The 27901-nt window shown below is 41.8% G+C and overlaps 2 protein-coding genes across 2 annotated transcripts in view; one reads left to right on the forward strand and one right to left on the reverse strand.

Annotated features, from left to right (window-relative positions):
• The window catches only part of EVA1C (eva-1 homolog C (C. elegans)), a 25139-nt gene extending 12122 nt beyond the window's left edge, over positions 1-13017 (reverse strand). The window contains exons 1-4 of the mRNA XM_010004689.1: positions 13012-13017; positions 12708-12950; positions 9239-9362; positions 6045-6197 (exon numbers count right to left, since the gene is read on the reverse strand). Of these exons, the coding sequence (XP_010002991.1) occupies positions 6045-6197; positions 9239-9362; positions 12708-12950; positions 13012-13017 (526 nt within the window). The remainder of the gene's footprint in view (positions 1-6044; positions 6198-9238; positions 9363-12707; positions 12951-13011) is intronic.
• URB1 (URB1 ribosome biogenesis 1 homolog (S. cerevisiae)) overlaps positions 13016-27901 on the forward strand; it is an 81753-nt gene continuing 66867 nt past the window's right edge. Inside the window, exon 1 of the mRNA XM_010004690.1 lies at positions 13016-13069. Within this exon, the coding sequence (XP_010002992.1) occupies positions 13016-13069 (54 nt within the window). The remainder of the gene's footprint in view (positions 13070-27901) is intronic.

Consider the following 27901-nt stretch of genomic DNA (forward strand, 5'->3'; position numbering starts at 1 on the left):
TCTTTCCCTCTCACCACAGTGTCTGTTGTGAGGCCCCTGCAGCCTGCATGAGATTAGCCCACTGCTCGGTTTTATTTACAAGTAGCTCTGAGTTCAGAATTCAGTCTGTAAGTGTTTCGCACAAACCCCCTCCCCTGGTCTTTCCTTCCCTGTTGCACATGCAGAGTGGGGGATCCTTCTGCCAGCACAGACACCAAGGACAGGAGACAAGTGGAGCTCCAGGCTCACTGGTGGAGCAGGAACCAGACTCTCTTTGCTGGTTGCTTTGTTTTGTGCCAGTTGGGTCTGCACACACACAGGTAGGAGTTCCCTGGTTTATTTTAGACTTGAGCGCAACGTGTGCTTTTCCAAACAGGTCAGAAATTTAAGCTAGAAATACCTATACCCAAGAAAACCTCAAAATTGCTAGTAAAGAAAACATTACTCGGTGAGGTGATGTGCATCTGAGCTTGCTCCAAGCAATTTCAAATAGCTGCTTAGCAAATTGTGACCTTCCTTGTTGATCTCAGAAGTTAACTGGACTCTAAAAATGGTGGCTGCTCTCTTCTTCCCTTCAAACAACTGCTTCTTGTCCTGCTTTGGGGAGCTTTGTCTTGACAAGATCTTTTTGGGGCCAAGTGGTGGATTGGCTGCTAATGGCACCTTTTGGGGCCCAAAACAGCTACTAAGCTTTTCCATTTCCTCAGGCTGACAAGGACAAGAAACTTCTCATATCTGTTGTCTGTACACAGAATTGACTGGATGATTTTTGTGGTGGAAGTAAAATTGAACAATTTTATCAATTTAAATTTCAGTTGAGTCTTGTCTCCCACACCCAAAGTGGCAAGGCAGAAGTTGTAAAGGGAGATGTGAACCCACCCCATGTCCCTGAGCCCTCGTCCTGCTATAGAACAGTGCCCCTGCATCTACCCTGCTCACATCAACCCTCCGTCTTCACAGCTGGAGCACATTTGCTCTTTCCTGGTGTGTCTGTAAGAGGTCCCATGCTGTGTTACAAAAGCAACTGCTCTGCAGCCCAGATTTCTTCCATTCAGGAGCCTGCCACTTGCATGACTATCAACAGGGTTGGTGCTTGAAATCAGCCCCACAGTTAGCTAGAAAATATATGCTAGACAGATGATGGTCAGGAATGGAAGGGCATACCCAGGCATTGAGTCAGTGGTACCTGCAGCCTAGAAAGGACTTAGTTGCCTTCTCTGCAGCAGCTCTGAGCTACAAGCTCTTGCTTCTTCCCCCAGCAGAGGACTGGGTTCAGTGTTTATGCTAATCAACTAAGTGCTCCTGAAGTGTCTGTGCTTCAAAATCCAGCATTTCCTAATTTTTTGCTAACTTCAATGTATACGAATTTCCAGATCTGCCTATAGCCATTTTTGTTCTTTTACTTCATTTACATCTGCTCTCAAGAGACTTACATAAGGGATGGGCTCACCCTAGGAGGAGTATACATCTCCTAGTAAGAGAAAGAAATCAAAAGCTTCTCAATCACTATTAGTGAATAAGAGATGTAGGCCCTTTGAATTAACCACAACACTGATTCAGAAAGGAGAAGAAAAAAAAAAAAAAGGAGGAAAATAGAAAGAAAGAAAATAGAAGAGGAATCACAGTATCATAAAATACTGTTATACAACAAAATCGTGATACCTTGTTGGGCTGGGAAGAAGCTACAGGATTTTGGAAATCTCCCTCTCTTGCTTTGCTAACACGCCTTCTTCTTAACTGAATGCCATTTCACTAGGAAGAGGGGATTAGGACAAAACCCAACCCCAGGCTATGTCATGCCACAGTGCCAGCTGTGATGAATGTCTGAATCCTCCACCTCCCCTCTCAGTCTCCCAAAAGTGAGAACAGGGAAAAGAGAGGTCTGTGCTGGAAAGGACCCTGCCTTGCAGCAAGGAAGATCTGAAGATCTGCAATTCAGGGCTCTGCTGGTCATTACTGCTCGAGGAAGGGCACATCTGACCAGCACACAACCACGTGAAATTTCTGGGAAGGATGGTTTAGTGTTCTGGCTTGCAAGTTGCAGCTAGAGGGGACCCACTACCAAGCCTTCTTTCAAGTACTTTCATGTATTAACAAGAGTAATTTATGATTTGAGAAATGTTTGTTGATCCAAATCTTTCGTGTACTCTTTATGGTAATCTGCCTTGGCACAACTTTTTAACTTATTTTGGCCAGTAAATTTTATCTTTCCTCATGCACATGTTAGTACAAATATAAATGAGATAATATTTCAGAAAAGACAACAACTCACACAGGAACAAACTGCCACAGTTTCCTGCTGTGGTGCTGAGCACAATAGATTCCTCTAAGCAGAACTATCTGCTACAAAACTGCACCCAAAAAAGTTTTAGTTTTCTTGTGATGTTTTAGTAAAACAGGGAAGCTACTTTCTGTAAATTCTGTACAGTCTTAACAATGCCAGCCATTGGAACAGCTGCAGAAGGAGGACACAGTTTGGATTTTGTTATTTCCCTGCAATCATTTTATAATGGATATAATTCCTTGTGCTTCAATAAACTCTGCTACTTATGCTAAGAGCATACTTTGCAGAAGTTGTTTTCCTGAAGGCAAAATATCCTAAAAAGTCTGGAAACAAGATTTTATGCTCTATTCTTTGATGGCAACCACTCATCAGAATGAATGGCTCTGGTGGCAAGTCAGGAAGCAGGACCAGAGACATGAAAAAATACCATATTTCAAGTTCAATGGTGAAAGTGACAAAAACCAAGAAAAATGTTTTATAGTGATCTTACATGGAATCTTCACATCCTTTGGCAAATCCTCTCCCAAACTGCATCAAAGAAGATGAGTTGCTCTAAGTACAGTATTTTGTTTCTGGTCATTTTTTAAGAAAAGCAAGAGACATTTTGAAATTGACATTTTGTGCCAGTTACACATATAACTAGGTATCAGTCGTGGTGCTGTCTTATCAGACAAGGCACACATGAAACAATTTCTAGTACTCAGTTGTTCAAATCTTTACGCAGATTCAAATCTGCTCTTTATCAGAACAGGGACTTGAATGTCTGTTTCCCATAACCCTCTGTGGGCTTTGTTTCATGCTAAAGCTGTTTCATTGCCTGGGGTCAGCAAGACTCAACCAGACCAGAGGACAACTCTACTGTAAAGGCTTTATCCAACAGAGACAACACCATGGTGCCATTGCCCTTCCTCCTCCTCTATATTGAAAATAGCACCCAAACTGGCTCAGAAAACTAGTTCCAATAGGATGCAGTCATGCTAAATGTTGAGCTGAGGCTCAGGATCCTACAAGTGCTCCAAAGCCACACAGATATCACCAATACCAGAGATGGATTTATATACTCTATTTCTTACATGCTTTTGGCCTTTCAGCTAAAGAAATGTTGTGTTTTCCTGTGTTCCTTTTGAAGCAAAGCTCCAAACATCTGTCAGTTAATCTGATAGACTGTTCCCAGAAAAGTGATAGCTCAGAATACCTCTGCCTCAGTCCAAATCTGCTGTCTGTCATTAATTTATTTTCAGATATATTACATGTAACATAAGGTCATAAAAATCTAGCACAGTTCTTAATTTATTCAATACCTAGTACTGCTAGCAGGCCCTTATCAAGGATAGATGCCAAACTCTTGAGGTCAAGAGACATCCTATACTTGTCATTAGGACTTACAGATCTCTTCTGCACAGTACCAAAAAAAATGACCTCACAGTTTCCCTGTGATGCAGTGAAAGAAATGGAAATGCCCAAGCACTGCCTTTAGGCTGAGATGCACAAATGTGGGTATAAACAGGAATTGGATGGGAGGTGGAGCAGACTCAGCTTTTGGTGCAAACATCTACATGTATGTAGGCTCTGATTCAGAAACCAAGAGCAGCTGAAGCACGTTTTCTGAATTGTCTCAAATTGTTAAAATCACCTTGACACAGAAATTACCATTTCTACCTCTGACAGAAAGGTACACAGACACTTAAAAAGTCTAATAATGCACCCACTCACATCTGTATATTCATAAATAACTACAAAGCAAGACTTAAGCTCAAGATTGATTGATCTGGAGTCAAGTGGATTTGGCTCCTTAGTGCTAATTCTTTTGAGGTAACTGAGGGTGTGCTCCCAAGACACACAGGTGCTTTTGAAATTTATACTCACTGCAGAGGGTTACTGGTGCCACGCAGGAAGAGGCCAAGCACTTTAATTAAGTAATGAGAAATCTGTGCAAGGATCTACCTTCTACAGATCCACCTTATGTTGTCTCAGGTTTTATGCTCTTTCCTATTACCACAGTTTTAGGTTGCTTTATAGAACACAAAACCAGCCACAGCCAGGGTGTTGCTCAAGAGGGGCTCATATGCAGGGGGCCACACCAGAGAGTTTGTTGCTGTTGCAAATTCTTTATTTCTTTCTATTGGGAAACTTCATCCAGTAAGAAGGGTTTGAAGTTATCTGATCTGTGAACTGTAAGTGCTGACACTAGAGGCAAGGAAGTGATTTTCAGAGGTGAATGATGTGCCAACACTAATGTCTCCATCATGAAGGATGTATGGGTCTGTCAGAAGCCTGCTAAAAATGTTTCCTCCAAGTAGGCAGAGCTAAGTCTGTGTGAAGAACCACACAAATTAGCCAGTGTGAAACACAGACCTGGTAGTTTTGAATAGATTCTCGTCTAAGAACAGATTACAATTTTCAGCCAATAAATTTTTAATAGTATCTATGCAACTAAATAGAAACATTGGCTTGCAGACAAATGGCTTTTGAGACAAATTATTGATCTCTTCTTAATGTTCAGAGACACTTTCTCTAGATTTTACTAGTAACATGTTTCTCAGGAGTCAAGTTCAGTCTTTGCACAGGGTTGGCATCAGTCGTGGAAGTCCTTTCCTGTGTGGCATTAAGGAACGTGAACAGCACATGTATCTTGTGCTGGCATTCTCCATAGCATAAAAATTTATCTTCATACCTTCCTTCAATGTCAACCACTGATCATATAATTAATGCAAGCATCAAGCACCCTCACACTCATATGCTACTGTAAATTTAAATATTTTGCAATAAAAGTGAGTCATGAGTCATAAATCATAATTAGTACAACAGCTGAGACTATACAGTGAAGTCAATGACTGGTTATCAGTGTAGACCACACAAGTACTTACGATGCTTCTTTTACCTGTTTAAAAGTCTGTGCTTGAAAGTGTTCACAGTCTGACCAAAGTAATATTAATATTATACGAACATGAAGGCATTGTGTATTAATTACTAATATAGTGACATGAATATAATATATTCATATAAATCAGGATGCACCTGCACTAGTAGATGAGAAGTGAGAGGACATACTTCTGGCACTGCAAAACAGTGCCAGTGCTGCACCCTGACAGGTATGGTCCTTGCACTCATCTGGCCCACGCCAGTAGCACCCTCTCAGTGGCTCCCCATCCCAGCTGAGGAGCTAGCAGAGGCCAAGGAGCTGCCCCAAGAATCAGTCTGCATGCAGGCATCCTGCTTTGGAGGGCAAGAGTTAAGTACTACATACACAGGACATTCCCTCCTGCTGGACTTGGTGTCAGAGAGATCACCAGCACATTTAATTTTCTAGTATACCACCACAGTCTTGGAGTCTAGTCATACAACAGCACTTAAAGCAAAGTACCTTAACCTATGTCCCTGCCTTACAGTCTGCATTTAATACAAGGAAGAGCTGGCAGAAACAGAGACCAGAGAAGAAGGTAGCAGTAAGACAAGGTGTTGTGACACTAGGTTACCTAATCATTGGCAGAAGTTGGAGAAAGAAGAGAGGCAAACAGATGACATTTAGTATACATCAAGACAGCCGACAAAATCAGAGTTTTGAACTAGATTAAAGTTTATGACTTTGCTGCATTTCTTACTCTACATTTCTCACTCATATTGGGCAATTTGTTAGAGCATCAGAAATAATCTCTTTTCTTTCAATCACTGGTACTTTCAAAATGCCATTGTTCTTGCACCTGAAGTTTTCTCCCCATCTGTTCCCCACCTTCTCTGTGCACCTGCTTGGAGAAGGTCTATCACCACAGTAAGAACATACCGAAAGGGGGGACTCGCTCCACTTCTGTTGAGCAGATGTTCTCCTCACGTGCCCATCTGCCGTAAGTGGCAGAGTAGATGATAAGGAACTTGGACTCCTGACAGTGGAGTTTCAGTTCCTGGTTTTCACATGCTGATTTGGTTTTGTATTCAGCTGAAATAGAAGCAAATAACAATAAGGTAGCATGAGGCAATTTACTTGGCTTGACTGTTAATAGCAAACACCAGCATGACAGAAAGCAGCTTTTCTGCAACTTCTGTTGCAAGTGGCATGTGGCACTACTACAGCCAGAGACAAAGCCAACAGCAAAGCAGAGTGTTTCCTCCAACTTAATTGCTCCCATATGACTATTTAAAGCCTTCAGCTCCTCTTTGAAAGGAACTAAAAAGTTAACTTTTGCCAATCTCCTCTCCCAGTGGAACAGCCTCCCCCCTTCCCGCCTGATTTCTTGGCTTGCTTTCCAGCACTGCTCTGTAGGAGAAGCCTCATCCCTTCCTTTTGTCTCTCCCTGGGACAATGTTGCATGCCACGCCTACTTCAGATGCCTGCCTGAGTGCTGAGAGCCTCTGACCACTCATCAATCATGGGGGTGGCTGGCATCACCCAGTGCCACCACACACAGCACCGAGCGAGTACCCAAGAATGGGGGGACACAAAAGCGTGGGGATGGGCTACGTATCCTGAGCCAGACAGCACTCTCAGCTATGTTTGTGTGGCCCCACCAAGGTCAGTGGGTTTCCCTGGGCGTGACTATCCAGCAAGGGCTCATTTGAAACTTTTGCTGGCAAAGCCATGTGAATCAGAAGCCTGAGAAAAATACATGCCCTCCTTTTCTCAGTTGGCACAGGCACCCTGGCAGTGCTCTCAGCACAGAGGTGGAGAAGCCAGTGAGATCATCTTCCAGACAGCATGGTTTATCCCTCTTAGAGAACTGGTTAAAATCTGCCATCTGGCCAAGAAGGTCATTTGATGGTTTAAGCAGCTTCTTTGCTTGCAGCATTTTACAGCTCAAATCTTCCTGCTCTAGGTATGGTGGCAAACCTTTTTAATGCAGATAAGGCTGGGGAGAAGAGTTTATTCTCCATTTTTTTTCTGTTTGTTTTGGTTTTGTCTTTCAAAAATGTGAAAACAGGAAAAGGAGATTCCTGAGCTGAGTAGAAGAAAAGGGAAACCTTATTGTTACTGTGTGGTATCCCTGTGAGTGGAGTGTGGGTGTTGGTGCTAGGGGAACTGGAGAGAGAAAACCTTCTATCTGTTCAATAAAGAAAACATTATTGTTTCATTTAGAATAGAATAGATTTTAAAATAAATAAAAATGGGTTAATGTTCTTCGTAATAGCCCAGTTTCTTCTGTTTCTTCCATTAGCAGTCAGGAGTGTGAGTCTAAAAAGAGTGATTTTAAAAAATACTTGATGTGCTGCAGATTGCTACTTCCACAGCAGCACCTGTCATACCAAACACCACGAGGATCATGCCAGCAGAATGGAGGCTCCAGCCCAGGGCCTGACTGCCTAAAGCTGGGCTCTGTCTCTGTACAGCTGTGCTCCAAGGTTGTGGGAGAGGCTATGGAAATACAGGCAACAGAACAAGATCTGCAAGTGGTGTAATACAAGGGTAAGAATAAAACAGGGTTCTCTGCAGAGACACAGCAATGATATTTCTAAATAGATGAAAAACTAAGGGGTTCAGGCAATTGCTTATGTGCATACTTGAAGGTAAGGAGACTGTAAAATACACTTAAAGTAATACACAAGGTATTTCTTGCATAAGGATGGTTTCCACAGCCAAGCCTAACAATATCAGTATCTTACCTACAAATATACATTTCCAATCATGTAACTTGCACTGAAAGACTATATTTCAAGTGTGAAGGCAGCTCTTGCTGTTAAATACACTTCTGACCAGCTTTGGTAAAATTTAGACCACAGAGAATATTGTATAAAATAGCTCAGTTTCAGTGGGGAAAACTATTAAGCAGCTTACAGAGGTAATGAACAACATCTCAATTCACTTTTGATTAGTAAAAAGAGGTTTTTAATGGCACAGGCACAGCTATGATATTCAAATCCATTTACTATTAATAATGTAGTAATTTTAATATGTAAAAAAAATCTTCAAACTATAAAACAGTAAAACAGATTATAAAAATGTTACATTTCAGACCTTTTTCCCCTGCTGTTTGTCCCAGTAAGTATCCCTGTGAGTGCCTGCGCCAGTGCTTTGCCAAAGTTAACACCTGCCTACTCCATTCCCCAATCTCTGCTCTGACTTCAATACCATAAATTGGCCCTTGAGTTTGCTTGCCATCCCTGTTCCCGTTTCACCCATGATGTCTAGCTTAATGCTCTGACTAAAGAAAATTTCCTTTATGCTTTCTCCTTTAGTTGCGGGATGGTATTTCTGAGTTGGCTGGTGAACCTACCCATAAATCATCACTCAACTATTTTCTTTGGGACCAATTTCAGCCACACCGGGGATTAGCTGCCAAAAAAAGCTGAGCCCCTGGGGCTACTGGGGCTTGTTCTCATATACAATAGCTACAAGAAAAAAAAAAAAAACAAAAACAAACAATTAAAAAGACCAGTAAACGAAACCTCAGGATGATTGTCTTAATCTTCCTTACACTTTTCTCATGTTTACAAAGTCCATTCTCTTTGAGGCAGGATTTGTCCCTTTACATATCAATGTCTATTACCTGCATAGAATATGGGTGATTCTGCAGTGAAATTCTGTAATAGGCAGCCACATGTGTGTCCTCCAGCCATTATTCTATAAATGGGAGGTAGTAACAGAGGATCTTGGAAAGATTTGGCCCTACCTCCTTAAGTGTTTCTGCAGATTTCTTATTATGCTATCAACTTCATCATTTGGATTCTTAGCCCAAGCATCTGTTTCTGCTGTTCAGCTCTGTCTTTCTAATAGGACATTATCAGTGCCATCTCTTTAAAAATAATTTCCAAAACATTTTTCCTTTCTATTCTGATGTCTGACATCTGACTCTGCCTTACTGCACTGGTCATTAAATTGGCAGCAAGCACACTGAAGGTGTAAACATAATAGAGAGCAAAGGTAAAGCAAAAAAAGAGTCTCAAAACTTCACATGGATTTATGCAAAGCCTTGTGCAGCAGCATTTTAACCAAAACAAACAACAAAATAGACACAAAAACGCATTTGCCTGATGTAGATTACTTACTAGGTTTGCATTTATAGGAGACAAGGAGGAATTTAGTGGTCTCTGGACACAGATCAGGTCCAAAAACCCGACTATTGACAAGGAGTTGGCAGGATCTCAGGTTTTGGCATTCATCCAGCACTTTCTAGAACAATGGGCAAAAAAGGAGAGACTTGAAAACAAGGTATGAAACTATACAGCAATGAGAACACTTGGTTATACTTTGTTATATACAGGAGATAAATCATTCCTACGCAACTTGTTTGCTATAAAATATAAGAAACATCTGTATCATTGGATTTAAGCCACATCTCTACTGGACTTTGAGTCATGGCCAAGCTTATGGGAACACTTTCACCATCACGATGCCCACGGCAACCTAGGATGTTACCAATTTGCTCTTGTTTGTCACTATTCCCTCTGCCCCCAGCCTGTCAGCCAGATCTCCCCATGTGCCACCACAGCCCCAGTGGCACTTGGGACTCTGCAGAGCCAAGAGCAAGTGGGAACACAACCAGCCCCCTGCCTCTTCTCTGATGTGCTTGAGGCGCTCACACACTCCTGATAGCATTATGGGACTGCAGCATCCAGGTAACACAGAAGGATGTCTTTTTAACCATTTCATCTCAATCCACTGAAATTTACCAGCTCATGCTCTGTAATACCTTCACTTGAAAGAATTCTGACTAAGGACTATGTGTGCTTAGTGACACTTAAACACAACCCGAGCTTTAAGCCATATATAGGACCTCCTGCTTAAGGGGCACTTACTTCTTTCTTGCAGTTACACACATTATCAGATATTTACTTGACTTGTCACTTGAATTAATTCCAGCCTGCCTGTCTTTTGTTTGTTTGCTTGTTTGTTTGTTTTATGTTCTTGTAACATCAAATCTACCCTAGATTTTTTTGGTCCAGCAATATATCATGGTTCTTATTGTGCTGTTTCACTGGGAGTGGAAACAAGAGGATAACAAAAGAAGTCAGAAATGTTATATGCAAAGGGTTACATGGACCCTCTCCAAGTTCAGGAAAAGGACTTGGTGCTCCTAGTGCTCACATTGCTGTTCCCACCTCATCAGTGGTTTCAGAGCTGTAGCTATAGAAGACACTGCCCAAGATGGGTCTGAGTCCAGTTTTTAACACAGCCACAAGCCAAAGCACCTAAAAAAAAACAGTTTAAATGCAGCAATGTACATATTCCTACCCACTTTCAAAGCCCAGTTTCTATATACTATTTTGTGGTGTTGTTGTGCCCAGGTTCTTGATGTTTAAAATCACAGCAGGCTGTGATAAAGCAGGCCGTTGTCTTTGGATACCCCACTCTTAAGAGGAATAACAGTTAGATACCATTCTCTGATGGCTTTAGGTACTTCTGTAAAATCCACGGGAATTTTTGCCATGTTTCTCATCAGAGGGGGTCTCAGTCATATCAAGAGGCCAAGTCACAAATTTACCACTGTGATAGCACAAGCTGCACCCTCGTTTCCAGGCTGAGTTGGCAGTAGCTGAATCCCTCCTGTCATCCCTGGAAGCCATCCCTCCCAAGCAGAAATTATACATATTGGCAGCACTGCAGAGATTCTGTAACACTGTTGCCTTTCTGTTCCCATTGGTAGGCGAAGAGGACTCATGTCCAACTCTTTTTGAGCGTTAAGTGCACTCTGAAGAGTTTAAAAGGGAAGGAAAAGTACAGCAGACTTAATTTTATCAGTCCATTCTTTTACAGGGTTGCAAGTCAAACAAATAATGCTTCCTTAATTGGAATGGTCCTGGAACAGGCCAGTGAAATAGAGCTACATCTTTAGCAAGTGGAGATAGCTGTACCCTACTGAGTGACCTTCTGTTTGCACCTGAGCTGAATCATCTCCTATGCATCTGTTCCTACTTTCTCCTACTTAATGCAAACAGCAGTTGCATTTTTTATCATGTTGCTGTGTGAAAACATGCAACCATAAAAGTAAACAGTGATACTCGTAATGAGATAGAATCGGGCTGTTAACATCTCCAGACAGATCTAACTTTACAGTGATCCTTTTAATTGGAGGTCACTGTAAAAAATGTCTATTCTGCTTCCTCCCAACTGCAGGGTGGCATCAGACCTGGTTATGCAGACTGCAGATGCAGTTCCAAAAAGAAGAGGAGGAGGAATGAGATCACTGCTGCTCTTGCCTAAGACATGAGTTTACAGGATGTGCCTCTTCTCCGTGACACAACCAGAACTCCCCAAGATGCAGAGCATTCCTATCTCTCACACTCATGACCTCGTCAAAGTGCCTTCATGCCTTTGATCAGTAACAGTGCTTGAATGATGATGATAGCTTATACAAGTTATTCTATGCTGCGTTTATTGTCTTCAAGGGGAAATAAAGCCCATGTAGACCTCACAAAGACACTCACAAGCCCAAAATAATCATTGGTGTCACTTCACTGTACTCAGCAAAATGACATCAAGGATGCATCTGGCCTGCTGTTTCTGGTGGAGAGCTGTACTTTCACATGGCCCATAGGTCATGTCTGGAATGTCTTTAGAAGTTGCAGTACAGCAAGTCGTACTCACAAAACTGCGCTAATACTGTTTCTGGAGAGAGGATATTGCTGCCAAACCACTCGGTACAACTCTTCAACTCACTGGTGGTGGCAAATGACGTTCCCTGTTGTAAAGAAGCAACGTGTCAGCTGCAAGCACAAATGTTGCAGGCTTCATTAAAGCTTCTCTAGAGCATTTACATCAGTTTCACCAACAGAACATGTTGAGATTCCACTAACTAGTAATTTTTGCAGTGATTTACTGAGTTTGGCCTAACAGTGGGCATTTTCACTGTGATGAAACACAGTATAGGTCAAACCTTCTAAGCCTTGTTACAAAACTCTCCACAGCAGAAAGTAATAATTTATGAAGTATAAATAATTTTAAGCTATACTTAAGTGTGTCCAGCAAACAAACCACAGGATATTACTGATAAAAATAATGTATTAATGGAAATGCAGATATCTGCAGAAGTGTTTAGGAGCTGTTGTTTAGCTGTCATGCTGCCTTTTCACTGAGTGAAGATAGGCATGCAACTAGCCAAACACCAATGAGAATGCCACCTGACTCTGGGGGTTTGTAACACAGCTCTGTCAAATGTATACATCCTCTCCTGATGACAAGGAGAGCCTGTGTGATGGATTAAGAGTGGTTTGCTGAGTCCTGACCTGCCCTTCATTAGAAGGGAATGGATTATTTTAATGAACTTTGAGAATGGGGTTTCCAAAGCAAGGCTTATCAAAACAGAAGGCAATCAACAAAGATTTTACAATCCTATGGTAATACCCTGCTGGCCAGATGAATTTCTTCAGGGGTAATACTTTTCATGGTAAACTGACATAGCCATGATGTCATTTCATTCAACACTGTGAACACTTGCTATTTTCACACAGCACAGCTCACTGCCCAGAAACCTTCAAAAACGTTGTGTGCATTAAGAACCTTTACAACATGTGATACCTGCAAAGAGGTGGGTGCCACGCAGTTTATGGGTTTTCTCATTCTGGTTTCCTGCTCCCCAGTACCACACATGTGGTAGTCTTGCCCGTAAAATGCTGACTGGACACTTATTGTTGAATGCCGTGGACAGTGCAGACTCAAATGTTCCCCATCGCAGGCATAGGCAGTATGATTTTGCAGAAGTTTGGTTAGGTAACCTAGAAAATATTCAGCTCTGTTACAACTAGTACAGGAAATGACAAGCTCGTTAGATAATAAGAAAACCACAATCAGTCTCTGGAAAGGGCACTGAAGTCAAGGTTACCCGCATGGCCCGCTGCCACACCACATGGCTCCGTGAATGGGTCAACCTTTACATGCTGGTAATGCTCAGGTCTGGAGGACAAGAGGTGGCGTGGCAGTGAGTCAGAGCCCTACCAGCACTCCAGCAGCAGCACTGTGTCACAGACGTCACTTCACAGACAACAAATGGGCTCAGGGCCTTGCCAGTCACAGTTGCTAACAATCCCAGGACACATTTGCTGAAGTCAGAAGGGCTATTACACTCTTACTTGGTTTTGGGGGCTAGACTCTTGCATTCCAGCTGGCCGAGGCATTCCTTACACCTCAACTTAAACTGACACTTTGGACTTGCGGGCTCCTAGGCAGTTGTGTTTCACACAAGTGATAATAAAAGTGATGCTCTCTGTACCACCAAATCAGATGCTAGGATAAGAGAGAAAACACGGTCTGTAAGTAAGATACATGGAGTTTTTTATTTGCTAAAGTGATTGTTGGTGCTACCAGGAGAGGGAGAGGTAGGGTCTCTGTGCAGCTCTCCACCTGTACCATCTGTTTGCATCTTCCAATAAGCAAGTCCATGAGCAGCAGAGCAAGTGACAGCTGGTTTTCTGATTTGCATTTCATTGGGTATTGTCTCTTTACCCAAGACTTCACTTACCACCACAAATAGTTATAAATCTAACCTTCTACTGCCCTCCATTCTGTTCTGCAGAATACTTTAATGGAAACATGAAGGCTGCTACCTTTGACCATTAGAAATTACCCATTGCAATGAAAACTATTAGGAGTAATTCAGTTCAAAGGTTTCCTCATCTATACTTATGAGGCTTTGAGATCTCTGCAACTCTGTCACACTGGACTGAAATCTGTCTTGAAGCAGAAAATGTGGGTGAAGAGGAAAAGAAATGAGGGACAGGAGAGATAAAGGATAGAAAACAGCAGTCCACAAATGAAGCAATATCCTTCCTCATCTCTTGTCCATGGAAATTAGACTCAAACTCACTTTTGTCCCATGGGTTTTATGACAACCCAATATACTACAATCAAAGAAAACCTGTTTTCTAATCCTTCCACTACTAACCAAACTTGTTATTGCGCATACAATAACTATATTTCAATCATTTCTTTACTCCTACAGATGCATTAAATTCTTTATAATTCTCTCCAAAATCAGTTGTCAACTTCTAGAACATCAAGTTCATCATTATTCAGGTAAAAAAACTCCTCAAAAATTCTCAAACCCCAACATCTTAAGTAACACAAAAGCAATAAGAACTTCCACTGATTTATTTGAGAAAAGATTTCTAGAAGTTTTAAAACTGAGACCATGATTACATGTCTTTTTAAAAATTAAAAAATAATAGTTTTTCTATCTTTGCCTATTTCCCAAACATGTAATTGGTCTAATTAAAGACAAAAGCTATTATAGTCTCCTCAGAAGCCCCACCTACCCCATTGTGGTGAAAGCAATATTATTATTGTTAAATATAATGGAAAAAAAAGTCCAAACTATATTATCTTGCTTTGGTGGCAGAATCAGAACTAGAATGACAATTTTTTGGTACCATTAAAACAAAAATCAGTTTTCTCAAAGAAAATATTGGAAAAAAGTTTACTCATGGCTTTTAATTTTCACACGTTCTGCCCTCTTTAAACTTTTAACCACAGATAAGAAATTAAAAATAATGTTTTAAAATAGAAATTTAAGTATTCCAAGTAAACAATATGAAAAAAATGTATTTTGGTTCTCTGGCATCTTTTCCATTTCCAGCTCTGCAACTTGAAGGGAAAATTCAGTTCCCTTATCAGTTGCTGAGTCTGGAGAAAGAAGCCCCTGCTGTTCCTCACCTAGGAATCTAAGAGTCAGCTAGATGCACCTTCCAGTGCAGCATAGATGTAGGTGAGTCACTCACCTCATTGAACTCAGCCTGAGCAGTGGCACTAAAATGAGGATGGAGAGAATTTCATGCCCTGTATTTGCAGCCTAGGTCTCAAAGAGACTAGCCCAGCAGAAATCTCCATGCCTTCTCACAGGCCAAAAAAAAAAAAAAAGAAAACAACAAAAAACAACCCACAAATCCATCCCCTACATTTTCTGTGTAATTGAGATCACAAATAACTGAGCTTTCCTGCCAGAGCCACTCCCCTGCCAGCCTGATCCTGAGAGGTGCTGAGTATGGCCAGGAAAATGGGCCGAATGCCCAATTGCACCTGAGCAACTTTGCTACGGTCCAATACTGTAAAGGGGCCTCCAATGGCATTTACTGCCACTGTCTGCCTTTGACATTGGCATCCCAGCATAAAGGGCCACAGTGTAAAAGAGTATTCAGCCCAACGTGAGTTGTGGGCACTCAACACCTTGAAAGATGTAGCCTGATATTTGTAATCATTTCAGTTCTTCAGGTTTTAAGTTACTTGGAGCCAAGAGTGCCGTATACAAAACAGCTCAGTATTCCCTAAAGAATATCAGCTATGTTGTGATTTGGATGAGTTCCCTGGCATCTTAACTGCCACTTTGATCCTGCAAATTCCTAATCCAGTATCTAAGCACCTTTCTCCAACAATTGCAACTATTCAATCCTTTAAAAAATGCCTTTATAAAAAACTTGCTCTGGTTCTGTATAAGCAATATGGTTCACTTGTAAAACAAATAGCGTTAGACTGGTGAAAATAAGACATCGTGTTCTCTGGCCTTTCCAACAGCATTTAAAGTGACTCCGCTGTTACTAAAATCCTACTGCATTTGCACACAATAAAGGATAAATATAGTAATGGAAATAGGCTAATGTTCTCAGATAAGAGGAGGAGTGACGCACTGGCATCTGAGCGGCTGTCTCACCCGGCACATCGCGCAGAGCCGCGCTTTTTGGGATGATACACACAGCCGTCGTCGGCCCTGGGAGAAGAGCTGTGCTGGCTGGGCAGCTCACAGCCTGTGCCAACAATGGATTCCCACTTGCAGTGTCATGATTTCCTCTTGCTGCTTCTCTGAAAAATTCCAGCTTGTTTCCTCTCCTCATGCCAGCCCTCCTCATGTACCAGGGCATTGCCTGCCCTGCGCTCAGCGAGGGAATAAAGTTCTCTTGGCAGCTGCTGCCTCTCACTTCAGTCCAGGAGCGGTGCTTGTGCAGGAGGGAGCACTTCCTAGTTGCTTTCCCACCTTTCCTGGGCAGCGTGGCCTTGTAGTTACCCTGGTAGAAAGCCTCATCTTCTTGAGACCATCCCTATATTGTTTACCAAATTCTGTACAGAAACACACTTCCCTCAAGGCAGCAAATTCAGTTGAACGACAATGTAAGGTTAGGGGAAAAGTATGTTCTTATCTCTACAATTAATAACAGCTGTGATTGCCAGGAGAGAGGGCATTGTAACAGCTGAATGGGTCTGTCACTCTTTCTCAGGCGTGCTTCCTTTTCTGCATTTCTCTCAACTAGCACAATTAAATCAGGTCATCCAAAATAGACAGTGGGGTCGTGTCACCATCCAAATCAGGCAGCAGGATTGTGTCACATTCAGGCACCGACCCAGCACATCGCCTGGGCTACAGGCACTTAAGGGCACTACTTGTTGCTCAGAATCTCTTGGTTTGTGTTTGTTTAGTTAATCAATATGTCAGTTGTGAACAGCAAGAATTTTTTTTTTTAATTTGGGTGATTTTTTTAGAATATCTAATACGGGAGCTAGAAGCTGTGCTTGGACCACAGCACACTTCTAAGTCCTGGTCCCCTGCTTGCTAGAGAAGTACTTGCTAGCTCCTCTGAAAGGCAAGGCACAGGGAGGGCTGGAGCACAACCACAGCTTGTCCCAGCACGGATGGAGTCAGGTCATGGCTGTATTTGCATCTGGACTGAGCAACTATAAGACTTGTGAGTTATGGCATTTCTTTCCCTGAGCACAAAAGAACCTTCAATAACTTAAGGTTTTAAAACTAATTCTCTTCTCTTTGTTTTCTGGGTTGTTAGTTGTTAGGTTGAGGCTTGTGTGTGTCTGTGCATGCGTGCTTAGCAATGGCAGTCACTTTTTCAAGAGTTACTCTGCAATGAGGATTTCCTTTCTTTTTTCAAAATAATACATTTGAATCTTCTTTAAAACAATATGAGACTTTGAAGAAAATTGCAGCTATCAAAAGAATTGTCTGAATTCAAAAAACTTGGCAATACTGCAGTGTCCCAGGAACATCTCTATGCCTCTGTGTGAAAGCCTTACTAGGAACTTTCCCATTTATCTAAGACAGACATTCATAAGCAATGTATGAGGTGCTCTGCATACAAAATCATCTACAAGATGTTACAGGCTGGCTCAGTAGTTAAGCCTGAATCATATGGCAATAAACAGATCCCATTGATTTGAAGGCCAGAAGGTATCATCCCACCCAACTGTATGCATAACCCAGACTACTCATTCATTGTAACTTTTTTCCTGAGACTCAAAACACGAATGCAGAATCCAGGCGTAATCCTTTCTTCCAGAATTAGCCAAATTAGTCACAGCATCCACTCTGTTGACAAAGAACTTCAACTAAAAAAAACATAGCACCAGAAAAACACACAAAACACTGAGTCCGAGCAGCTGAACAAAGCTCTAAGCCTTACTGATCACTTCTTGTTGCAATGGACTGATAAACTGTACGGACAATGACAGACAAAAATAACTGGCCTAAGGCAGTAAAGGTTGTATATAGATGCCTCTTTGTGTGAAAAAGTTCTTAAAATGTTACAAGTTTTATACTCAGCATTATTATTGCTTTGAATAGCAATAGTGGTAGTAACTGTTAGAACCCGAAGGGATGAAAATCCAGAATTTTTTTAATTTTTTTTTTTTTTTCTTTTAAAAACACTGAAAACTGGTGACTCAGAAAGCTTCGATTTAAAGAAGTATGACTGCCAAAAAGCCAGTGCAGGGTACTGTAACTAGCTGGATTCATTCCTTCTGGTGGAATACACTAACACAAGACTTGAAGTCACTTTTTCAGTTGTCAGCATGAGCCTAAAGAAATTAGTATATTCTGTCCAGCCTCACTGCACTGGCATGAACCTCACCATATGGAAGCATCAAGGAGAAGAGCATTTCAAGCTGCGAGTTGAATGCCTAGCACATATTAAATGCAATCTCAGCGCTGACTGATGTAATGTCTTTTTGGCAAGAGAGCAGCTTTGCAAGGTAATATTTTTAGAGGCTGAAGCTGAGGAGCCCACAGATGATGAGGATTCTCAGAATCAGGCCTTTATATTCAGATGTAGTAATATTAGTTCCTGTGCATTGCTCAATCTAGCTTAATTAGCACAGCAATTTGCTAGCCCATTTTATAGACATACAAATCCATTTTAGATCAAAATAGATTGGAATAGCACACATATTGTTGTGGGAGTCCCAAAGGGCTTATCCATTCGGTAAATCTACATCAGCTCCCACAGCCTTATGAAGAATTGTGCCAACAAGCATTAAAAATACACAAGTAAGATTGGCAAGTTTGAAGGAAGAGATCTCATGTGGTGATAACAGAATTGTTGATGAACTACTACAAAAACCATTAGAAGCATCACTCTGATATTTATTGATATTTGGGATCCAGCTGAAGTACTTCTCCAGCAATATTTTCTCTGCTGAATGAATTGAAGATAAATTAACCCTTAACTTTCCTCTCCCTCCCCCTCTGCCATACCCTCCACTGGTCCTTAGGGGCAGCTCTGTCACACACCATGCTGTGGAGAGTTTCTGCATAATCACCATCTTCAGAGCTGTGCTCTCTGTGGATCTGACAGTGCCTGTTTGGCTCCATTCACAGGAGCAGGGCTCTGCCTCTCATAATGCTTGTTAGTCTCCTCCCTCAGTTGTCTGCAGGTTCTTTCTGTGGCAGGTCTTCCTTAGAATTAGTAATGGTGACAGCAGGCAAAATGTCATCAAAGGTAGATACCATTTCTAAAATCCATAACTCTTATGTTTCTTGCCCCATCATTTTATTCTTGTCCATCCAAGTGCCCTGTAAGCACACCATTTGAGTAATTTTAGCAAGACTCAGTATTGCTGTCTTCTGTCAATGAAAAATACCCTTAGGCAGAAGTACTGTTTATTCTATTTGCTGTTCAGAAACGAGCATAACAGCTTCATTCACCAGATACACATAAAAAAACCATAATTGCTTAATACATCCTTTCTTGCATAGTCACTAATTCAGCTTAATTTCCCTCCATTGCTTGCTTTTTCCATGTGTCTTTTTCCACTATTCCTCTCAAGACTCATATTCTTTACCAGCGACTGCTATCCTGCTAACTTGATCCATCTGCTTATGCCACAGCACATGGCATGAAAAGCTGGTCTGCCATTCAAGGAAAAGAATTTTTGCATAATCACTGTATTTTTTTCATATTATCTAAGCCTTAACACTGAGAGAGATGCTCACTTTCAAAAATTAGTGGCGATCCAGTTTCACTGATAAGCTAGTGACCACAGAAAACCTTTCCATTTCCAAATGCCTAGTGTGGCACCCAAAGAGCACCCAAAGCTGAAGCTTTTCTTATAATCAGAACTTGAGAATTTTCACTTGACCATTCCTAAAGAGGATGAAACTTGTAATATTGTGATATCTGTCCATCTGCCATCCCTTTACTCAACTCAACGACTTTTAGGCTCAATGCCCACCTTGAAATCTCAGGAGTACAGGCCTCAAATAAAGTTTCCTACAAGTTTCACAAAAACTGCATCCTGAGCTGACAGGTCAAAATAAGAACCATCACTTCCAACTTGGTCCCTTACTAATGCCAAAAGTAAACTGGCTGCCGAAGAGACACTGTACAAATACTGGAGACCTAATCAGACTGCTAATGGAGCAATTTGTTTTCATTGGCCTTAACAGATGAAGGATTAAGCTTTCAGTAAGAAAATGCTTAAGTTAGAATGGTTTTAAATCAAAGCAGGCATCAGTCAGGTTTTCTATTAACTGCTTTATCAACATGTGCGCTTTCCTAAGGAATTGTCGGGTTTAATTTTTTCCCTCCTAGTCCAATCTCATGGATCATAACTTGGATCGTAACCATGTCATTGAACCTAACTCTCACTGTCTGCTAAATCTGAGGGCCAAATTAAGCAAGAGCTCAGTTCTATTTAAGCCAGCAAAGAGACCTGGGTAACCTCCAGATAATTCACTGTAAAAACACATTCTAACTCTAGTATGTGAACAGTTTATTCAGTGAGTAGCAGCACATGGAAGAAGCCGAGCCATGAGCTCTTTTTGGAAATACAGAACCAAGGCACCATGAAGGAGGAGTAGACCTCCAAATGGTCTACCAAAGGGGCATCATTTCTCCAGGAACCACAAAACCTCTTCATATCCATACCACTCAGATCAGACTTAACAGTTGTGTGTATTAAATTTTTTCAGAGTGGGAAAATCCACGAATCCTGCACTTGCAGACCAGATGTCTAGCCACACTCTCATAACCCCTCACAGCTGTTCCCTGTTTCCTTCAGATCTAGTTTCTTATTCCCTTGTGTTGTCTTCTAGGAGTGATGCTTATTTTTGTTGTATCACAATGGCTTTCTGAGGGAATCTGACAGATCCCCACACGTTTCCTTCTTCTCACTCACTTTCTCTTATTAATTCCTTCTTCCCTTCCCACGTTAGGAAGAGGCAATTGACTATTGATCCCCAAAGATTTTGGTCCATAGTCAACTCCATGCTACAGTATGTTATACTTCTCTCAACTATTCCATGAAGTCATAGGTGCAAATACTCGTCCTGGGACTTAATATGGAACTACTACAGTAGAAAAGGAAGATTTTCTCCCTCCTGTGCTAAGATGCTGACAAGAGGCACAACTCCCTCTTAAGGGAGCTTCTGAGGCTTTTTTCTGCCCTTGCCAAGAAATCCTCCTTTTGATTGGAGACAGAGTAACCTCATCTACTGCCATTAACAAGACATAGCAAGAGAAGGCTCAGCAGGTGGCAACTGTTTCTGGAGACAGAGTGAGCGAATCATTATGCTGAAGAGACAGCAAAGTTATGATCTTCTCAAAGACTGCAATCAGGAGAATCCCAGGGCCTAGAGGAAAATGTTTCTTTGAAAACTTGGATTTATGAACTTGAACTTTCATGCAAACTTCAGAGGAAGGGGCTGTTCACTGCCAGCTCCTCAGAAAACAAAATACATGTTTCATTTTGCAAACAGAACTCTGACTAAAACTCTGCGTTTTTTGTATTCCCATTTATACGTGGGACTCAAAAAATCAGATAAGTTAGAGAGAAGGGAATGTGCCTACTGAATCACTAAGTCCATCCTCTGGCAGCTCAAAGATCTGCAGAGTTGATGGCTTGTAGTACAGCAAGTCCAAGCCAGACAAACCACAACAAAAAAGCACAAACCCACCCCACCTTGTCCTCCAAGCCGGATTATTTTCATTACAACATTTCATCATCCCCAACTCAATTCTAGCTTGAAGAAATGAAAAGTCTGAAATTGCAAAATTATTCTGAAAAATTAATGCTTGTATTCCAAGCATAATTACAATGAAGAAAAATAAACAGATATTTGTGGGTTGAGACCCTCATCCAGAGCCCAGTGAAATCCCTGGGAATCCTTCCAGTGACCTCCATAGGCTTTCAATTGGGTCTTACATTATGAGTGATGTTTTTAAATTAATTCTAAATTAAGAGCCAAACATCACTGGTATTTAATTTGTTGCCAGAAGCCACACAATAGACCTTTGAAACAAAACTCCTAAAATGCATAGAAATTCAGATGATATGACTCACCAATGCCGAACAAATAAGGCACAACCATGCCTCCTTCTGCTCTCCAGCTCTCTTTAGGACACTATTTTCTCTGTGTTTGGTAATACATAAAAATATTTCAATTTTTAATTGTAGATTATGGTTGGCAGATGACAGAATTCTGATAACTGGTGACTGGTCAGACAGTGCTTTCTCTGTCTGGGGATGCTTCCATCAAAATCTGACTATTTCTTTGGAACAAGTCTGTAACCCTTTTCTCTAATAAAGCTGAGACTGTCTGGAAGCTCTGTCTTACTAGGATGGGTATCGGCAGCAGATGGAGTGGAAGGGCAGAGGGGAGCTAATCCCTGCTATTTATTTTGAATAAAAATAACATACAATGTGTCAGGTGCCATGCTGTGAACAAAGAAAGCTCCTGCCCCAAAGGTGCAGGAATCTGCAGGACAGACTCAAAAACCATGTTGATCTCCCAGCAGTGAAGCTCAGGAAGTCAGGTTTCCTATAGGTTTGTGTGTCATACCTGAGTTTCCCAACATCTGCTGTAGGGGTAGGAACGTCACGCTACCCTTTAATTCATCTTGGGGGAGCTTCTGGAGCAGCATCCTTTCTTTGGGATGATAGCAGGGCCTAGCTGCTTATGCTCACAAAATGTGTAGGGACTTAACAGGACCAAAGCTTTTAAATCTCTAACAAGGATTATTAAATCTGATTAGCGGACTTAGCAAAAAAAGATTAGGTAAAATGCACATATAAAATGGGATTTCATAAGCTACTCTTCCTCAGGAAAGTAGCAAGAACTGCAAAGACAAGCCTGAAACAAACCCCTGGATCTCAGCACCACGATCTAAACTAAAATCTCACTTCTGACACACACCTCTTTGTTCCATAGAACAAACACCAGATCCAAACCCACTCCACTTCGAGAAACTTTAAACCAAAATTTGAGGTTTAACTCCCATATTACTGAAATGTAACATATTTCTAAAATGAAGTGTTTTTCTTTAAACCAAGCAAACAAAATTTGCCTTTGACATTTACAAGGCAGTATCAAGAAAACGCATCATTGACATCACTCCTTTTAGCACCTCTTTAAATATCCTGGTAGAAGGACAAGCTCCATTTGCCACAGTGAGTCAACAGAGCCAACTCAAGAAAATGTATACAGGATTTTATCTGACCAACATAAAACCAACAAAAAAACCCTCTGCATCATTGTGGTTGGTCGTGATTGATCCTGCCACATTATTACAAACAAAGCATTTTAAAGCATTGTTTGCTTTCCTTTTGCCTGGGGGAATCTGGGATGGGTGAATGCCACAGAACTTAATGAAAACTTTTAATGCAGAAAGGCCACAGGATCAGATTATATTTCTTGGGTGAACTCGTTTGCTTTTTCATTAGACCCATTTGTTTTCTATTATTGGGTCAGAAGATCATGTCTATGGAGTTAAAGCAATGCCCAGTTCTGTCTGAACTGTTCTGGAAAAAGAAAGAAAAGTTGACACCAGCAGACAAAGATTAAAAGGTTCTACGTAGGCAGCAGGCTATTTTTTCTGTTCACATCCAGAAAGCCATTCTTCAGCCCAGTTATGCAATCACACAGTTACTACATTTTTGATCTTCGGTTACAGCCACGTTTCTTGAAAGCTGCCCAGAAAACCTGGCTGGAACAAAGGTAAAGAAAGGGAGATTGACTGATGAAGTTAAGTAAAGGAGGTGAGTTCAAGCTTAAAGCCTAGGATCAAAGAAGCATGGAAAAAAAAAAAAAAAAGAAAAAAAAAAGGAAGTGAAACAAAGGATGCAAAACACCCACAAGTAAATATATATTTAAAAAAAAAAAAAAAAAAAAGTGGATTAATGTCTTCAGTGTTTCTTGTGAGAAGGAATTTGTTTCCACAAGAATAAGAGGACAGTTAACTTTGGCAACAGACAAGGAAAAGATAGGAGAAGGAGCAGGGCTAGGACAGAGAGCCAAGGGGAGAGCCCAGCACTTTATCCAATGCCAGCACAGCATCCCCCAGGGAAGGGGGATGAGACAAGCGAGCAGTGATGTTGGGAAGGTACATGCTCCTGAGCAACTGCCACCATTCCCAGCAAAACCAACCCTTCCTCAGCAGCAGTGGTAGCAGTGGGCTTTCTAAAGCACCAATAAGTTTGCTGGTCTTGCCAGCTCCTTATTTTCCTGTTCTGGAAATCAGTCCTTGAATACAGAGAATCTGTGAGGAAACAGCTGCCATGTGGCCTTGATTTCTTGAAAAATGTGACCCTTCACTTCTGACAGTCTCCTGGGAGCCCAGAGTATTTAGGATTTTGGCTCCCAGAGACTGGAGAATTAGCAAAATTCACAGCAGAATTCAGTCTCCTGGACTGGGATCTGACCTGAAATGTGAAAGCTGCAAGCAATCAGTGAGAAAAACAATACAAGGACAGTACTTTGTCAAGTAGGAACGGAACTGTGGGCATGAATAAATATGTTGGTGTTAAGGTATTTTAGATGTCTTTTGAGGAGTAGGCATGAGGGAAAGAAAATTCTCTAGCTTTAGGATCAAACCAATATGCATGAAGATGTATGAAAGCAGTCCTGAGGAAAGGGACCTGGGAGTGGTAGTAGATGAGAAGCTCGACACGAGCTGCCAGTGTGTGCTGGAGCCCAGAGAGCAACGGCATCCTGGGCTGCATCAAAAGAAGTGTGGCCAGCAGGGCCAGGGAGGTGATTCTGGCCCTCTGCTCTGGTCAGACCACACCTGGAATAACTGTGTACAACTCTGGGGCCCTCAGCACAGGAAAGACATGGAGCTGTTGGAGAGGGTCCAGAGAAGGGCCACCAAGATGATCAGAGGGCTGGTGCACCTCTGCTATGAAGACAAGCTGAGAGAGTTGGGGCTGTTCAGCCTAGAGAAGAGAAGGCTCCCAGGAGACCTCTTCCAGTTCCTGAAGGGGCTACAGGAAAGCCGGGGAAGGGGCTTTTCACCAGAGAGGGTAGTGATAGGGCAAGGGGTAATGGTTTTAAAATGAAAGAAGGGAGATTTCAGTTAGACATAAAGAAGAAATTCTTCACCATGAGGGTAGTAAGCTGCTGAGATAGGTTGCTGATGCCCCCTTCCTGAAGGTGTTTGAGGCCAGGCTGGATGAAGCCTTGTGTAGCCTGGTCTAGTGTGAGGTGTCCCTGCTCATATCAGGGAGGTTGGAACCTGATGATCTTTAAGGTCCCTTCCAATCTTAACCATTCTCTGATTCTATGAAACAACTGTGGAATACATCTTCTCTTCTTCCAAACCTTCAGTCTTCACTTTCAACTTCGGGCATACATGCTTGGATTCCACTTTAAAAAGTTAATCAAACAGAGGACTGCAAACCTTGGGGCAAACCTCCACTTTAAATAACCAATGCAATGTTTTTTGTTGCCACTTAACTGCTAGAGAAGAACAGATGATACAGAACTTTAAGTATCAGCTTCCATTTACCTCAAATATCTCTTGTTACTTAAAAGGAGAAACTAATGCTAGGTCCTCCTCACAGACTTGGAACTAGAACTCTGCTGCTCAAGACTTGTTTCAGAACATTTTCATGCCTAGAAAATACCAATTCACTTACCAGTTCATAAAATGCTAGTGCACAGTAAAGAAATGTCACAAAAAAAAAAAACTCCAACACCCATAAACAAAAAAACCTTCTCATAGTTAAAAGCTGCACTGAGAAACACACGAGAACAAGAACCTGCAGCTGTATAACCTATAAGGAAGGACAAGAGTAACAACAAGACCTCAGTGGCAGCTGACCTGCAATAACTGAATGAAGAGATTCTATTTGCAGCCAGAGCTACCAGCCTCTCTCTTATTAAGAGGGAGGAATAAATACTGCAGTAGTTCCACTGCTTCTGTTCTGTGAAGTGATCCATAAAAAATTACCACAGTTTTCCAAATGCGGAAATGCATAAAAATTAAACATAAAAACAAAAGACCAAAAGAACACATAACCAATCCAAAACCAAAACCCTTTTACTATACACATACAGTGTTCCCTGCTCCCATTTCCAGACATCAAACAAATCCCAAGAGAAGTATTTTTTGCCTTGTTACAAGCAAGCAGCTAGGTCTTGTGATTAACAAATGGACTCCAGGCAGGTTAGAATTGCTAGCACAATTAAATACATCCAAAGAGAACAGCAAAGACTACATGTGCAGTTGTTGCAATCTGACAGGCTGGGAAGTGATTAGAGAAACCTGTTGGAATGAGAGAATGGGGCAGGGTGAATGGGGGTGAAGAGAGGGAGAGGGAAACAGTTTGTATTGCTGAGGTAGAGATCCAATGCTGGAAACCTCACAGAGCAGAAAAGGCAATGAACCAAAAAAGTATGCACCTGATAATCTGAGTATAAAAGCCTCAAATCTGTGAAAGGGAGGAGAAGTTGAAGCAACTGGCCTAACTGGCCTTCCAGTTACCTGGGCACTTCTAAATTCCCAGTACCAGATCAAATAGTGCAGAACACATTCAAGGTGCAGATCTCAGTTCCCTCTGTGATTATATGGGCTGCACGAGGAAACCTGTAACCTGCTGCCTGGAAGTTTTACCCTCAGGGTTACACCTGACTCTTTTCAGAAGAGGCAAAGCCAGGGGAGCCAAATCCCCACTCCTCATCCCCTGGGACAACCCCCCAGGACCTGCCTGCACCTTGGCAGCCACCTGGTACTGCCCCTTTAAACGAGGTCATCTGTTTTCATGTAAATTTGACAGAGCTTATGAAAATAAAGTCATCGGTCCTGCTGCAGGAGGCAGCAAATAAGGAAATTCAGCAATTTTTAGAAGCTCAGCTTAAGGTTCCTCTTACAGAACCTGTTGCAGTTCTTTAGCAGGTACTAAACAGACTGGGGATGGCACTGCATGGATCTTACCTTTGACATTTCCTGTCAAAGCATCTACTTTTGAAGTAGCTAAAAACAATCTCCTTGTGCTCTGGGTACCTTTTTATAAGAGGTTCCAGTAACCTTTTTGTCCTTTCTCTCATTCTGGATTACATCTCCATGTTAAAAGTAAAAAGAAAATGTAAGCAGAATTTGTTGAGCCCTGGAAATATCCCAGTTTGGCAAGAACTTTGGAACCTGACTTTCTTTTCTACATCTTATTTACTGAATTGTCTGCATGACATTTTTAATACTGATCTCTGGGGTGAGGCAGAAATCTTTGGTCATTCTACCTATTTGGAAAGCTCAGTGCACAATGAATACTGAATACAGCTGTGCTTCTGAAATGTATCTTGCATAACCTTATCTAAATAGCTTCATTCGAAAAGTGAATGGACTTTTGTGAGAGGAACTTTCCCAGATAAACCAGAGGGATATTTTTTAACTGAGCGGATATATGAAAGGGAAAATCTGAACATTTATTTTATTGTGGAGAACTACCATGTGATTCCAAAACTAACGTCTATGAGCCAGCTGCTAAGCCACAAAAACACGAAAGAATGAGCTAGCAAGCATTTAAAAGGTTTTTTTACACATGAAAGGAAGCTAACAGGAGAAATGTAGTATATCCAACGATACAATTTGCATCCTTATGCTAGTTGCATCCTTATGCTAGTTTGCATCCTTATGCATCCTTTGCATCCTTGCTAGTTCCTTGTTTAGAAATGTCCAGGCTTTCAGAGTTGGACACAATAAAAAAAAAATCACAAGCTGCCTTTTGCTGTTCCTGAGAAAATAAGTTTCTACAGAACCATCACCACCATTTAGTACTAACATGAACGACACTGATGTGCAAACCACCGCAGTCGGACTATTAATGATACACTAACATTGTCCTGGTGCACTCGGCCAGCTTTTGGAAAGTTCTGCCCTGTTCATTAAGGGTAAGGTTTGCTTTTTGCCCTAGAGGCAGCTCCTTCAGCTCACAACTGCCAGGAACACGCTCTGCTTACTGTGACATTCAGAAAGGAGCGGAACTGCTCCTCCGAGTAACTTCGCAACAGCGCGGACCACCAGGAAAGCTACAGGACGGCTGTTTTCTCCAACAGACTGCTTCTTGGTTCTCCCGGAAACAAGGACATCTTTCCAATGTCTACAGCCGTCCCATTCTGCGCTGACAAACCCCTGGCGCTGCGGTGATTCCCGGACGGCAACTGGTGCCTTCCCGCTCCCCTCTCAGCGGCTCCCGCCGCCCCCGCGCTCGCCGCCGCAACGCCGTCCCGG

This window comes from Chaetura pelagica, unplaced genomic scaffold (assembly GCF_000747805.2).
Source record: "Chaetura pelagica isolate M959 unplaced genomic scaffold, ChaPel_1.0 scaffold299, whole genome shotgun sequence".
Classification (NCBI taxonomy): Eukaryota; Metazoa; Chordata; class Aves; order Apodiformes; family Apodidae; genus Chaetura; species Chaetura pelagica.